The sequence below is a fragment of the Corapipo altera genome, unplaced genomic scaffold (genome assembly GCF_003945725.1).
Source record: "Corapipo altera isolate COAL_440 unplaced genomic scaffold, ASM394572v1 2b, whole genome shotgun sequence".
Taxonomy (NCBI): domain Eukaryota; kingdom Metazoa; phylum Chordata; class Aves; order Passeriformes; family Pipridae; genus Corapipo; species Corapipo altera.
The window spans coordinates 16,796,442-16,811,640 of NW_020884874.1; the positions used below are offsets into that span (position 1 = coordinate 16,796,442).

Genomic DNA, 15,199 nt, shown 5'->3' on the forward strand with positions numbered 1-15,199 from the left:
AATGAACTGAATGCAAAATACGAACTGATCCAACATATGCAACTGCTTCAAGCTCTCCAGTCATAATGACAGACATCAGTTTGTGCTTAAAAGTTCTTCTCAAGAACACCATGTCACCAGTGCACCAGAGTCAAGCAGAGAATAGTCTTCTTCAGGACTACCATTTTGCAGTTTTTCAGAACCTGCAATTTACACCTTGAAATAAGCAGCAAAAGCAATTGAGTACAGAAGTGTTTCTAGATTACTCAGCACTATCTGCCTAATACAATCATATGTCACAGAAATGTCTCATAGAATAAGTATCAGTGACACATTTACCAATGTTTAGTGAAGGACCATCTCTTGTAACATTTTAAATAGCATGGTAGTTGCCTTCACCTGCTAAAACCCTAATTAAGAGTCACAAAGTGTGGCCAGTGGAACAACATTTTCTCCTGTGCCAGCCCTTGTTTAGGAGAGGCAGTGCTGCTGTTTTACTGTGTTTATTAACATGGGATCCAAGACCCATTTTGTGTGGCTCAGACAGATTCTTGTTGCACTTCCCCAGTAGCAAAGGGCAAGGTAACCCATACTTGCACACTGTGCCTCATGTTGTGACAGTGGCTGCCCAGTTCTTCATCTACCGCTATTACCAACCCTATAATACCTCTTATGACTTCAGGTCACTGGAGCTGAACTGCTTCAGGGTGTCCTGGCAATGGGATGGCATTGTTGAGGGCACCTGGAATTGCAGCACATGAGCTCCATCTACACTGTGCACCATCATCCTTCTTCGTGCCCACCAGACAACATGCCTGTCAGCCATGCTGTGTGTGGTGTGAGCACACACATAAAGAAATCAGCTTGTTCCCTTGTCCCCATCTTTCCAAAAACGCTACACCTGTAATTTCACCCTCAGTAGTGAAATTTCTCCACTGACCTATTTGAGACACTCCCTGCCCTTACTGTTTTACATGTCAGGTTTTTCATTCCTGTTTCCTCATGGTGAACCAGATCAGGAAAGTGAATCTACTGAAAAAAACCCTTGTTTTTTTAGGATTTCATTTTTCAACCTGATATTTCCCAAATCCTTGGACCAACACAGCCAGGAAGCGGGAATGAGCAAGTCATTTGGGCAAGTGTGGAATTTACTTAGATTGACATTAACACCAAAGACATTCACAAGAAACACTGCCAAATCCTCTCAAATACTGAAATCATAGAGAAATCAATGCCTAGACAAATGAATGTGTCAGAAGGCTGTGAAACCTTTTTGCTGGTTACTCACATCCTCCAGATTTGCTCAATTACAGTTCCACCCTATGGGCTGGCAGCACAAACGAAGTAGACTTGGGCAAACTGATGCATGAATTTAAGCCAGTGCAGTTATTCTGGTATTACCTTCTAGGTGGTTGGAGTTACTTAGAACAAAGACTTTATTTTTTTTCCCCCAATTTAGCATACATTAAAAAAAACACATTTATGTTAGTTGCTTCTGTTCTAGAATGAGTATTTACACTCAAAATACACACATACTTCCATGGCAATGCTGAGATTTTTTTCTTGTAGACACAATTGCTCTAGGCACAGATTCTGCAAACAGAACAAAATGTTGGTTTGCATCCCAAAAGTTTTACAATCTGATTGCAAGTCCAAGAGACGACCAACTGATAAATGAATACAGGGAAACAATGACTTAGCATGGTTTGATCATCCTCGTATTAACTGCTAAAACTTCCTCTGTGCCAAAAAGCTCTCATTTTGAGGCCTTCCTGTTGGACTTTCTTAACTGAACTGCATCTGGAAGGTTTGTGCTGCAGAATTCATGTGTTTTTCCCACAAATATGCCTTTTTTTTTTCTTCCACATACAATAAGACAATAATTCAGCTCTCTTCCAGTGTGATCCAGAAGACCAGATCCAAACCTCTCTCAGACGGATAAAAGGTCAAGCTGACAGCAGCAGGCTTTGGACCTGACCCAGGCTGAGGGGTAGTCCAGATAGACATGCTAATTTAGGGCCTGATCCTGCAAACTTTGATTACATTGGGATTTTATTACAATGACAGAATTGCACAAGTTGGAGATGGGTAAAAGCAATTAGGTCATTAAGTCTATTTGTTGCCAGTGTAGGATTGTTCTCTGCTGCACATGTTGTTAATGTTCTGCCATTAGATATTTTAAATATCTGAAACATAAAGACATTATTGAGGATATTGGGACTGGATCTTTAGGAATAAGTTTATTTCTTCAAAAGTACACATAAGTTCAACTGCTGAGTAAAGCATTTCTCATCACTCACTTCTTTCAGTATACTTAGACTATGGAAATAAGATCTTCTGTGATATTAACAGCTTTTGAGAATGCTCATGATGTTACAGAAGATTAACCTCCTAAACTGAACATGGCTAAAGAACAAATGGTTTATGTTAGGAAACGGAGAAATATAACAACTGTCAGATTGAGAAACATGGAAAAGAATTGTAATACACACACACACACACACACACACACACACATACTTACAGATATACATACATGTGTGCATGTGTGTTTTGGGTAATTTCTTACACATTTGTGTCTCTCTGAGTGCTTTGCCCATTTTTTGCTTGCCCCTTAGTTTGTGTACAAAAAGAAAAATCTGGAGCAAAGAATGTCATGATTTGGAGTCCTGTGTAGTGCCAAGAATATTGTTGGTATTTAACAAATAGTAGATGTGTTGGGTTGTGCAACCCTTACTCAGGATGCCTGCTGCAGTCCTCCAGTCCTTCTCCTTTCAGCAGACATGACTGACTCAGGTCTGTATGGATGCTACCAGGGATGATTCCTTGGTAGTGAAATCTGACCTATGCCATCTGCATCCTGATCAGCACATGAAAAATAAGGATATTGTACTGGACACAGTATGCTTCGTTTTCAAGTTATATATCAGAAGTAACCCAAGGCCTTTATTTCTTTACTGTGTTTCCCAAGTTGAAAAGGCAAATTAGTGACCCTTTTGTTCACTTACACAAACTATTTCCAGTCTAGAGAAGAATGACAAAGGGTTAGCATTCAGCTGTCCTGTTCACATGGCTAGTTTTTACGACTAGAGTGCCATTTTAAACAAGCAAAATATCAGCTATTAATTGAATATTATTATCTTATTTTGGATATAATCTGAGCATCCTGAGGCCACCTTCTTTTTCCCACAACCTATTAGCTACTCAGAAAACTGAAATAAACATTTTCTAGCTGTGGAAATTTGCACAGAAAAACCGCAGGGCAGGAATTGCAATAGTGAAAACACCACACACTATTACTCTTTGACTAAAGAATAAAAAAAAAAAAAAAAAAAAAAAAACAAAAAAAACCCCAGCAAAACAATACCTCACTGATTTTACAGTCTCCTGCTGCTGGTTTCAATGCAGTTCAGTAAAACAGACATATCTGACTTTCCGGCAACATACAGATGATCAACCATTCTCTCCCTCCCCACCCTTTTTAATAAACCCCAAAACAGATCAGCATATAAAACCACCCTGGGAGCTGTTTCTGATTCATCTGTTGCAGTTGCAAGGAAACACTAGATTCAGCTCCCTCCACAGTGTGTGCTGCTCCTGGCTCCTCACATCCCTGGGCCTGGTGAGGGGAGGTGTTTTGTGTGCTGGATCCCCCCAAAGCCGGTCATCTACAGGCCACAGGCCCATGCACAGCTGTGCAGCCCTGCTCAGCCCAGCCTGGCCGCTGGTTCTGCCTCCCCAGGGCTGATGTCAGCCTGAACTTTGCCACCGATATCTCATCCATCGGGATGAGCGACATAAACAGAGAATTGTATGCCAAAGTTTTGCTCTGGAACAAGCTCCTTCCACACATTTCAATGATAGAAATTTCCTCTTTTATTGCAGAACGGCGATAACTGTTTATGGGTTCAGTTTGTTATTGTTGTTGGGTGGTTTTTTCCCTCCTAATGGGGCTGGTTTGGGGGAGTAACCTAACCTTCTCTTGTCCTGCTGCTTTTTGGATCTCATCTTGAGTCAAGGCACAGCTTTTGTTTTCTCCTCGGTCTGTGCCTCTGCCCCTCTTCCACAGCAAGTAAAGGACCTCTTCCCCCACCCCCCCCCCCACCGCTGCTGGTCACTCATGCATACCCTGCCCTACTGCTTAGCCCTTGGTTGGCACACACTTCACAAGTTGGTTTTGCTGAGGCTCTTGGATGACCTACACAGTCCCTGGGACTGTCTCTTAACACATCTGTCCCATGCATCTCTGTTGTAGCAGGGACACAGGGAAGGGAAGAGGCTGGAGAGACAGCAAGCAGAGTTTTCTCAGCCGTGCTTTGTCAGGGCACGGAGAGGGAGTGCACTCCCCGTTTGTTTAATGTTTTCCTTATGTTTCTCACAGAGCGTTTATTTTTTGACATGCTTTCTCTGCCCACTGGTGTTAAAGCTGCTCGAGTGAGCTGGCTGGCTAGCTGCAGGTTGGCTCACATACATGGCCCATCCTTTCTCCACAGTCTTGTTTATTTATGTCACTCGCCTGGATTCCTCAGATATTTACACACACACTAGCACACGAGAAGTCTCAATCTCCAACAAAATAAAACATAGAGACAAATGCACTTTCTTCATGTCAGGGTAGCCCCTAGTTTTGTCTGCTGAATGATTTTTATTTTATGTCTCTCTGGCAATCCCACCCCATCCGGCTCAAGTATCCTGGATTAGAAAGGCTTTCCCCGGAGTCCTTTTCAAAGGGAGCCTCCCACAGACCTTTAAATCCTGCACATTTTATGGTACAGATATATAACAGCTCTGAAAGGGGCAGCGGGGGGAAAGACTGAGGAAAACAGTTACAATTAGAGTGGCTGCTCCTCACATCACTGGGGTTCTTGATGCAGGCAGCGCTGACTTACACGGCTCACTCTCCCGTCCCAGAGATAGGCTTGGATAAGATAAGGACTGAGATAAGAAGGGGAAGCAAGAAAGAGCTCAATGAAGTCGCCGGTTTTGCCTTGAATCAGCCTCACCTCCCCCTTTGTAGCCTTCCCCTTCACCCCAAAAATAAACCCTTGCCGGAGGAAAGAAACGAGATACTCTTCTGTCAAACAGGCGGCCTAGCCTCGCCGAGGTGCAGCTGAGCTGTGCCCTCGGTGCCGGGGCTCTGCCGAGGGTCCCGATGGCACCGGCGGCATGCTGCTGTGTTCACCCGCGGGCGCACGACTCCGCTCGGTCCCAGCCCGGGGCCGGCCCCGTGCCTCGCCTGCCGCCAGCCGGCCGTGGGGACGGCCCCGGGTCCCGGCAGGACACGCGGATTTGCTCTGCCTCGTCCCGCCAGAGAAGGCACCTCGAAAAACCTCTGTCCCGTGGGGAAAGTCCACAATGGAGAAAATTCCTCACCGCCCCCCTCCCATCTCCCCATCTCCATTTCAAACAGGGATGTAAGTAGATTCAGGGAAGAGGGGGGTGCTGCGCTGTGTCCCCCTCCGCAAGGAAGGGGCTAAGCACCCCGCCCCGTCCCCCTGGCGAGTGGGGGGGCTCCTCCCCACGGAGGGGACGGGGCGCGGGGGGCAGCGGCACCTTCGCGGTGACCTCTGGAAGGCCGGCGGCGGAGGGGAGGCGAGTGGAGACCTCCAGGCGGGGGTTGCCAGCGAGGCTGCAGAACCCTGCCGCCCGCGGGCCCCGCCGCTGGAGGATGCTCGGGAGCCCGTGCCCCGAGAGGGCTCGGCCGGGCACGGAGAGCCTCCCCCCGCCGTGCCGGGGCGCTGGGGCTCTGCTCCTCCCGGCCCGCCCCGCCTCGAGGCCTCTCCCCCGGGGCCTCGCTCAGGAGCAGCTCCCGCATGAAGTCCGGAGGCTCCTGGTCGGCGGGCGGGAGAGCCGGGGGGGCCCGGCCCACCTGCGCCCGGCGGCTGGCGGTGCCCGCGGCGCACAGCGCGGCTGCTCCGGAGCGGCGGCGGCGGGGCTGGGTCCTCCCTCTGCCCCCCCGCCGCTCCCGCCCTCGCACACTCCTCTCCCACCGCCATCCATCCATCCGTCCTGTCGGCACCTCGCCCGCCCGGCGCTCACACGGGCGCGCACAGCCGCAAGCACCCCGGCACCCGCACAACATGCTGCCGGCCACCGGTCCGGCATGGACCCCGGCGGCGGCTGCTCGGCTCCTCTCCGCTGCTGACTGCCCTCTGAGGTTTGCGGCAGGTAGCGGGGCAGACTGCTGGAAAGTGCAATAGGAAAAGCGAAGGGGAAGGGGAAAAAAAAAAAAAAGGAAGAAAAAAAAAAAAAAGGCAAAAGCCATCAAGCCGGCCAAGCCCAGCTTTGGATCTCAGTGCAGGTATTTCTGCTGCTGTGTTCATCCCTTGCCGCCTACCACCCCGGTTTATTATTTCTTTTTTTAAGGAAAGGAAAAAAAGACGAAAAGGAGAAGTCGAACTCTCAAAGGGTTACTATGCAATTGCGACTGATTTCTTGGTTTTTTATCACTTTGAACTTTATGGAATACATTGGCAGCCAGCACGCCTCCAGGGTACGGCGACAGGGAAGAAGTAAGTGCGAAGAGATTTATACTTTGATAACTTCTGCTTCCTCTCTTTGTGCTGTTCACCTGTCCGGGGAGTTCTGTGCCCCCGGTGCCCGGGCGAGTGCCCTGGGGAACCAAATTCCGCGCCCGCGGCGCGGCCGAGCGGATTTGCGGGCAGTTTCATTCAATTGGAGGGATGAAGGCGATTTTTGACCTCTTTCTGCTCTTCTTTCTCACCTCACCGGGATGAACAGCGCGGGCCCTGGGAAGACCTGAGTTTGGTCCTTTACATTTTAATGTCTGGTAAAGGGGAACGTCCTTTCTTGGGTTATTCCTCTTCTTAAAGGGAAAAAGCGATGACACGACAGGTAACTTTTTGCCTGTATGCCCCAAGCGCCTTTCTCCATCCCGGTCAAGAAGCCCCCACCCCAAGAACCAGCAGTACAGATTGACTATAGGTTAAGCCTGGCGCCCGGCGATGCGGAGTGGGAGGGTGGGTTGTCGCGGCGCTGTCCGGCCCTTTGGCTTCCAGCCTCCACTCGCCACTAGTCACCCATCGCCACTGTCCTGGGACTGTGGCCCCCGAATTTTTACTATTTTATTTTATTTTATTTTATTTTATTTAAATTTTAATCGTATGGAATGAAGTGGGTTCTTCTCTTCTAATTTAACCGGTCCCTGTCCCTCGCCGCCTGGGTCAGGGGCGAAGGCAGGAGGCGGACGGGGGATCGAAGGGTGCGAGGCAGTACCCAGGATACTGGCAGCAACTCCCAGGGAGCTGTCGCCCCGAGGAGGCGAGGAAAGCCCCCCCGTCATCGGGGAGGGAAGAACAAGGAGGCAGGAGCGAGTCGCCCCCTCGGGAAGGCGCTGTCCAGGTCGCGGGGCACTGCCACGGGCGGGCGGGCTGGGGCTCCGGCTTGGGGCTCCGGCGCGGGCCTGGATCCGCAGTGACCACCCCCCGCGGGCAGGGCCACCGGGCAGAGCTCTGCCGGGGCGCTGCAAGGAGCCGCGGGCGCAGCGGGATGCGGCAGGAGGGCCTCCGAGACGTGCCCCCGACCCGGCCTCGCCACCCCGCCTGCTTCGGACCCGCCGCCGTTTCTGGGGAGGAGGCATTTTCTGCGCACCTACCGCGGAGAGGCTGCTCATGCCTGTCCGCTCTCCCTGACAGCTGCAGACACCGAGGAAATGTCATAAAACACAACAGCCTGCATTTAATCAGCGAGAAGTAACTGAGTTACTTCCTCAGGGAGGGGAGGTACTATTATTTTAATTTTCTCTTGCTCAGCCTTTGCTCCCTTGCCTTGCTTGGCACGGCTGGCCCTTGAAAGCCTCCTTTGTATAGTTTGCCTCCTGCAAACAAGGTTTGATTCACCTAAAGTGCCCCTAAAGCGGAGCTGAGGACGAGAGAGACCGGGGCTCCAGCCCTCCGATCCCCACGGCCGCGCAGCGAGGGAGCACTAAGGGCTAAGTAAAACATGTCAGGGCATCCGATTTATTATCTTTGGCAAGGGGGAGCTCCGCAGCTTCCATCACTTCCCACCCACTCCTTTAAGCCCTGGCAACCGAGGGCCCGCAAGCTGCGGCTGCCCCCCACCCCCAGCCGTGGGGGTACCCCGACAGGCGAGGCGGAGAGGTTCAGCCCCGGGTCGGGGGCACGGTAGGGGTCGGGGGGCAGGATCCCCCGCAGGGCGAGGGTCGCGGAGCTGGCCCCCCTCCTCCCGGACTTGCTCCGGCACCTGGTGCGCGGCGCGCCGGGCCAGCGCCGGGCCGGCGGCGACCTCTGCTGTCCCGTGCTCGGCGGGCAGCCCCGGCTGCAGGTGCTCGGCTCCCATCGGCACGGCACGGCACGGGCGATGCCCCGCTTTTGGCGGGGGAAGGCAGGTCTTCCTCCTGCCCCCGGCCGCTCTCAGTGCTGGGTGCGGTGCAGCCGCCTCTTCCTAGGATCGGGGCAGAGGCGGTGTAATCTCCAGGCGAGCGCCGTTCCACCTCGGCCGTTCTGAGACACCCTGCAAAGCAGCGTAACTTTCGAGAAATAGAGGCAGGAGTGTTGGCCGCGGGTATTTAGCCGGTTGGGACAACGTTAAGGAGGTACCGAGTGCTTGCTCGAAGTTTTATGGTTAAAATGCAAGAGTTAAGGTAAATTCACAGCAGAACTGAAAAATCACAGCTAGAGAGTCAGGATGGAAATCTGGCTTGTTATTTTGGCAGTGAAGACAAAAAGCCTTTCAGAACACCTCACCTGGCCATGGTGTGTACATCGTCCACTGACTGAGGTCTTCAAATCCAACTGGTTGTAAAACATGCTTTGGTGTAACTAGCGGTTACTCGGCCTGAAGCAAAAATTAGAGAGTGAATGTTTGTGAAAGTTATTGTAAACGTGGTTACAGTCACTTGCACTGATCCCTTTGGCTTTAAAAATCCATAAATTGCTTTTAGTGAATAGTACAACTTGGAATAAATTACAGTGTGTGGATAAAGAAGGCACCTGTCAAATTCATCTACTACATGGAAGAGTTTCTCTGGATTTCTGTGTTTTTTGCTCAGATAGTCTCCTTTAACTAGATATCATAAACCCATCGCTAGGGAAGTGTTTTCAAATATCTCTTTAACCTGTGTATTGTTAAATATAGTACAGACCACTTGCCATCAAGCAATCAACGAGCCCATGTTACTTCATTTTATTTAGTATCCAAGTCTCCATTCCATGTATTGCATTGTAGACTCACACATTTTAGCAAAAAGAAATAACAAAGTCTGGACTGACTAATTCAGAATATGCTGTACCAGACTCTCTGCTGATTTAAATCAAAGTTCATTTGTTAAATTTCCCCATCAGAAGGATCTGGTGTTGAAGCATTGCTTATTTTGTACCTATTGCCAAAGTAGTCTTTACTATGAGAAATGTCTAATCTGCAATCCTTTCACTCTCCATACTTCTACTGAAATTTCTAGTTGGAGAATCCTAAATCTCTATCTCAGCTATGTAAAGACATAGTTGGCTGTGCAGATATTAAACGCCCCTGAAGTCAAGAACAGAGTGCAAGCAGAGGATCAGGTCCATAATTAAACATAGAACAAGATCAATAAAAGTTCAAAAGCAAACATATAATTATCAAAGAGATTTGTGGGTTTGTTCTGATAAGAGCAATTAAGTTTAATAAAGTTGCTTATTTGAGTCCTACAAGCCAAAGTGAAATGCAGCTGAGTACAGAGTAACATACCAATGAATAAGAAATTCTATGCATCTACCCGTGATTAAAGTTTGCTTAGAAAAAAAGTAGGATTAAGTCAATAGTTCAAAAATATTTTGGGTCTGCCACCACCAGCCCCCAAAACTTAGTACTGACAGTTAGCTATCTTTCTCATTGACCTTCTAATGGACGGAAATGAAGTATTATTAGCTACGGGTCTGTGAATGACCGGCAGATCATTTGCCATGACCCTATGGACTACCAGTGAGCCACAGACTAAATTTGGAAATCTCTAGAATAAGCAAAGTGATAGAAAATTCTATACTTCTATCACAACTCCTACATCTGAGACTAAAACAATTTGTATGCTTCTGGAAGTGCAATTTGGATGTAGAGCTCCCATGATTATTGGTAGCCCATCTGATGTTTTTCCTCCTGCCTTTTGCTGGCACATTCAGGATACCTAGCCTTCCTTCCTTCCTTCCTGGTTTCCTTCCTTCCTTTCTTCCTTCCTTCCTGCCTGCCTGCCTGCCTGCCTGCCTGCCAGCCATTTCTCCTCTGTCCATTCCTCTGCCGATGCAAGACTGCAGGTCTTCCAGCATCTGCTTCTGGTCACAATCAGGAGTGGAGGGTTCCACTCTGCAAACACTCTGACTCTCTGGCTTGGTTTGCATTCAACTACTTAAAACTTAAAATGAAGATGTGTAAGAGTCCATTTGTAAAATAACTATATAAATTAAAACAAAACCAGGAAAGTACTGACAAAACACAAGCTGGTGAAATTATATCTTCAGTCCTCTAATACCCTCGTGGAGGGTGCAATTCACATGGAGGTAAAATGTCAACAAGAAAAGAGGAATTACATTATTAATTAAAATAACACTGCATTTTGGAAGCAATTTTTTTAATAGTTCACCATCTATATATATTATTCATATCTACATGTATATTAAGGGTTGGCACGGCACAGATGGCAATGCTGCACAGTCTATATATAAGAGAGGTGCTCTTATCAACTTTTTAAAAAAGGAATAATTTGGTGTCTCATTGCAACAGTTTAAAGTAGAAGTTAGCCAAGCAAGCAGCCATCAAGCAGACCCCTTGGGCAGGACTGAATTACTCAGTATTAGTTCTCTTTCAAAATGTATGCGTGCTGATGATATTTTTTTTCTGTGATGTCTTCATATTAGTATTCTCAGGGTAAATACTTTGCTGGTGACCAGTGTATCTTTTTTTTTTTTTTTTTTGCAATGAAACTATATTTCTAATTTTTGGATGAGAACATGTTTGTTTTGACATAGTAAAATTCCTATTGCAGTCATTAGGAACAAAAGCAGATGGAGAGCTGTTTCATTATTATTGTCATAAACTGTGAGTGTATCTCGTTGTAACAATATCCTAAATAATTAAATATCAGAAAATCACTACTCACTGCTGAAAGCTTTAGAAGCATGATAGGTATAGACTACTTGTGTTGTTATTTTATTTTAGTAACTCTGTCTGTATGTAGATCTGTGCCTGATCATACCACTGTAAGGTGGAACAATATGTGTTATTATCCCAAGAGTTTAAAGGACATTACAGATCAGTTCCTATTTCGTACCTGACAGGGTGATAATTACAAATTTTGTTCTTGTCAGCTGCTGAAGACATTTCTTACACTATATAAAATTCATATTAGACTCCAAATACATATATTACCACAATTTTTCAAAGACATTGATATAGGATGGTATATCAGCAAATATGGAAATGTGCAATTTCACTTTGCAGGCAGAATAAAATATTGCTATTATTAATGAAATGTTTTTAGAGCTTGAACCTGCCTCCTTTGCTTTCAGTGGAGAAAGCTCCATTGACTTCACTGGAGCTGGTGTGGGAGTTTTTTTTCAGGACCTCAGTATACAGTTTGAGTTTGGAAGAATCCCTATGCTAGAGTACTTGCAAAATTGTATGCTCCAAATACGTACAGTCCCTATATAGGGTAAAACAATGCCCTTTACCTTTCAAAATTGTAATACATAGCCTGTTTGGGGGCAGTTTCTTTCTTAATCATATGAAAAGTACAACTACTTTTCTACTTTCACCTATTGAGCCAACTGAAGTTAATCAAGTTAACTCGTGAGATTAATTTCTTTTGAGCTTCGCCGTTAGTGTATCAAGCCTTTGCAAATCCCCATTTTGCTGTTTCTTCTTGCTGTAAATTTTTCACTGAAGACAATGAAAGTTATACCTGATAAAATCTGAGCTAGGACTCAAAAATCAGACTTACTCTTTTTCTCTTGTTATAATGTTCATTTTGCTTTCTTGGTTAATAAAGCGAGTGTGCTGGCTTGACCATTGCACTTTATCACTAACATTATTAAGTTGTCTTTCATTTCATATTCAATCATTTATAGACAGTCACTACTAGCAACACTCCTCTGTTAAAACTACAGAGGTTCTTAAGAACCTTTTTCCTCCTAGAGTGAATTGTCCCTTTTGCTTGAAATTAAATTAAAAGTTGCGAAAGCTTGGTGGAGGAGATATAAAAGCTAATAAAAAATAATATTTTTGTCTCGCTTCTAATTTTGGAGTCTGAACTACTCAAAATCACTTTGCCAATTTTTTACCAAAATAATTCTGAATAAAGCAATGTTATCAGATGACAAAAGGCAGCTGAAACCATGTACATTTTTTACGAAAGTCTGTCTGTGTGCAATTACCACAAACAATGCCACAGATAAAAATACAGAATATTTATTAATGCAAAATATGTTATGGTTCTCAAAAAAAAAAAAAAAGAGAGATGAGCTGCAACTTTTATAAATAATTGAATAACTGAGTTTCTGATGACAGCAGAATGATTACAATGAGATGCTTTGTCATAATAAAATCCAGCAGATTTTATTAATGAGTACTCTATTTTTGTTGCTAGTACAGAGCACTGCTATGAGCAATGCTACTTAAAAAGAAGGAACGATTGTACTGTGGTTATATGATAGCTGATGAATAGACATTTTCATGTGTTTCAATTTCTAGACTATAACCTATCAACCTTGCATTTTAGAATAGTGTTATTTACTCCTGTGATCAAAACTAGTACCCACTGAAGCAAAGGAGCCACAAAACATATCTCGTCCCAACGCTGCTGGCAAGAACTCAGCTATGGGGACCAGAGCTGACCTAGGAGAGCCTTTGGCTGTGGAAACAACACCAAGCTCCTGCCGGCTCCAAACAGCACCCTAGCCTTGCATTGATAGTTTGGCTTTACACAACAGAGTAATTAGGGGGAAGAACATAAAGGAATGATTATAGTAATACTTATAAATGAAAGTAAAACCCCTAACCACAGGTCTACACCAACTTCTGGTAGTGCTGCTATAAACTTAATCATTTCAAGCTTCTTAATGTGTGTCAGTTTTACATACTAACATGTTTCGTGTTTAAAATTAAAAGGTCCTAGATGGGACTTCAGTTTGATATTTCCTGCAGGGTAAAAAAGATTTTGGGGCACTGTAAAACAACACAGGAGTCACTGATGGATGTTGAAATAGTAACAATATGTGATTCCTGCAACTTGCTGTAAAGTGCGAGGGCAAACACAGCAAGGCTTAGATCCAAGAACAGGATATAGGTACCTAAGGTGTGTCTAGGACAGGATTTGAGTCCCTTACCTTCAAAGCCCTGCTTAATTGCCACTTCATCCTTGACACATGGACATTTCTTGGATGCTTTGTCATTTCTAACATGAGGTTTCAGTTTAATAACACTGAGCGTCCACCTGGCATGGGAGGCTTCTGAGCTCACGTACCTTCATGCAGAGACTTTTAAATTTTCTCTTAAAGAAACCCTATGTATAAAAAAAAAGGCAATACATAAATTGACAAATAATAAAAATAACAATACAAACGTCCTCCATCAGGAGCACATGATATTGCCAATGGTTGCTTACTGACATTGGAATATAGTCTTGTGCAGCTCTGCTCTCATACCGAGCCCCCCAGGCCCTTGCCTCTTCTGTGCAAACTAAAATGGGTGCGAGCAAATGACCTCAGAATACATGCAAATCCAGGTGATAAAAGTCAGTTTATTAGAGTAGATCATCACAGATAGGCTAGAGTCATGCTATATAGAAGAATTCATCTAGCTTAGATTTTCAATTCCTGGCCAAATACTTTAGCTGCTAAGTTTTTTGATACATTAAGGGCGGCAAGGCTACTGCTCCCTTCTTGGTGTGTTTCAAACGAAAAGAGTGAAATCTCCTTTCTTTTGTTAAAGAGTATACTGGTTTGTGAGGCTGGGCAGTAGTGCCAGGGCACCTGAACCCCCTGGACATCCAGGATTTGATATAGTTTCTGACCTCAACATTTCATACTAAGCTGAGAATCCTTTGTTCAGTATGCTGGGTTTTGTCAGTCTCTTTTGAAAGCACCCAATTCTTCCCACCTGCTGAAAGGCAATTGAAATGTCTTGCTCCAGGCTGCCATCTGTATTTTGATGGAGGCCTCAATGGAGTGCATCATGACATTCAGAATAGCATAAATCCTTCACCAAGCACTAGCTCATTCATCCCACTTCTCTCCAAATAACTCAGTAGGTGCTCAGCTTCACTAGTGATAGCGTTCTAGTGGGAAGTTAAAGCTTAGGTAGGACTTGAGATCTTTTTTTCCAGCTTCCCTATAGAATGAGGCTCTGCTTCGGGGGGAAGGAAGACAAGGGTCTTGTGTGAACCAGAAACGTAGGAGCAACCAGCTGGTGCAACAAGATTTCCATTGCATTTCTCGACTAACTTTTACAACATCCACATGAACCAGAGTTACTAAAACCTGACACTTTAATATGTTTACAAACTTTATGTATGTTATCACCACATGCAATACTCCCAACAGGATTTATTACAGGTTTCTTTAGCAACAACATTTTTTATCATAACAGCACAACTGGTCAGAGAGGGGAAAACAGCCAGTTTCTCCAGAGTGCACCTCCCACACACACTTGCCCAGCATTATTGCGTTGCTTATTCATGAAGATTACAAACATCACTGTTGGCAAGTGTTTCATAACCTTGTTTCCTTTTCCTAGAATGTTCATAATTAATTTCATTTTTTTCTGTGCCACTGAATAATGAGTTGCTGGTGTTGTTTTACTTGCTGTAACGCTAAGTGAAGAACTAGCCCTCCAAAATAGAATCAAGTGTGAGTAAAGGCTATTTATTTAACATGGGAGTCAGAAGGTGTTAAGTGCATGTATTTCACAAACACATGGGGATGGATGAAGATTCCAGAAAGTTTTAGTATAACACAGAACTAAAAATAATGAACTAAGATGAGACCTTGTACACGGCATGATGGCTGCAGATGTCATAAAATCTGATAGACAAGATCCTGAAGGCAGGGAATGTAAATAAATGGCACAATTTTGTGTTTTGAAAAAAAATAAACACAAAAAAACCCCAAAACAGTTTCTGTTTTGCAGTCCAAAACAAAGTCGCACATTTATCTTTTCTGTTTGTTTTATGAAGAGTTGGACAATTAAAAAGTTTCAGAGTTGAGGGTGTATT

General features: G+C 45.3%; 1 protein-coding gene across 2 annotated transcripts in view; it reads left to right on the forward strand.

Annotated features, from left to right (window-relative positions):
• Nucleotides 1-5,291: 5,291 nt before the first annotated feature.
• Nucleotides 5,292-15,199, forward strand: part of RSPO3 (R-spondin 3) — a 63,664-nt gene continuing 53,756 nt past the window's right edge. Inside the window, exons 1-2 of one of the 2 annotated variants that reach the window (XM_027631905.1) lie at nt 5,292-5,393; nt 6,346-6,491. In XM_027631905.1, coding sequence (XP_027487706.1) covers nt 5,335-5,393; nt 6,346-6,491 — 205 coding nt within the window. In that variant the 5' untranslated portion in view covers nt 5,292-5,334. Of the gene's footprint in view, nt 5,394-5,988; nt 6,137-6,345; nt 6,492-15,199 lie in introns of those variants that run through there. The other variant, XM_027631899.1, reaches the window with a different exon arrangement.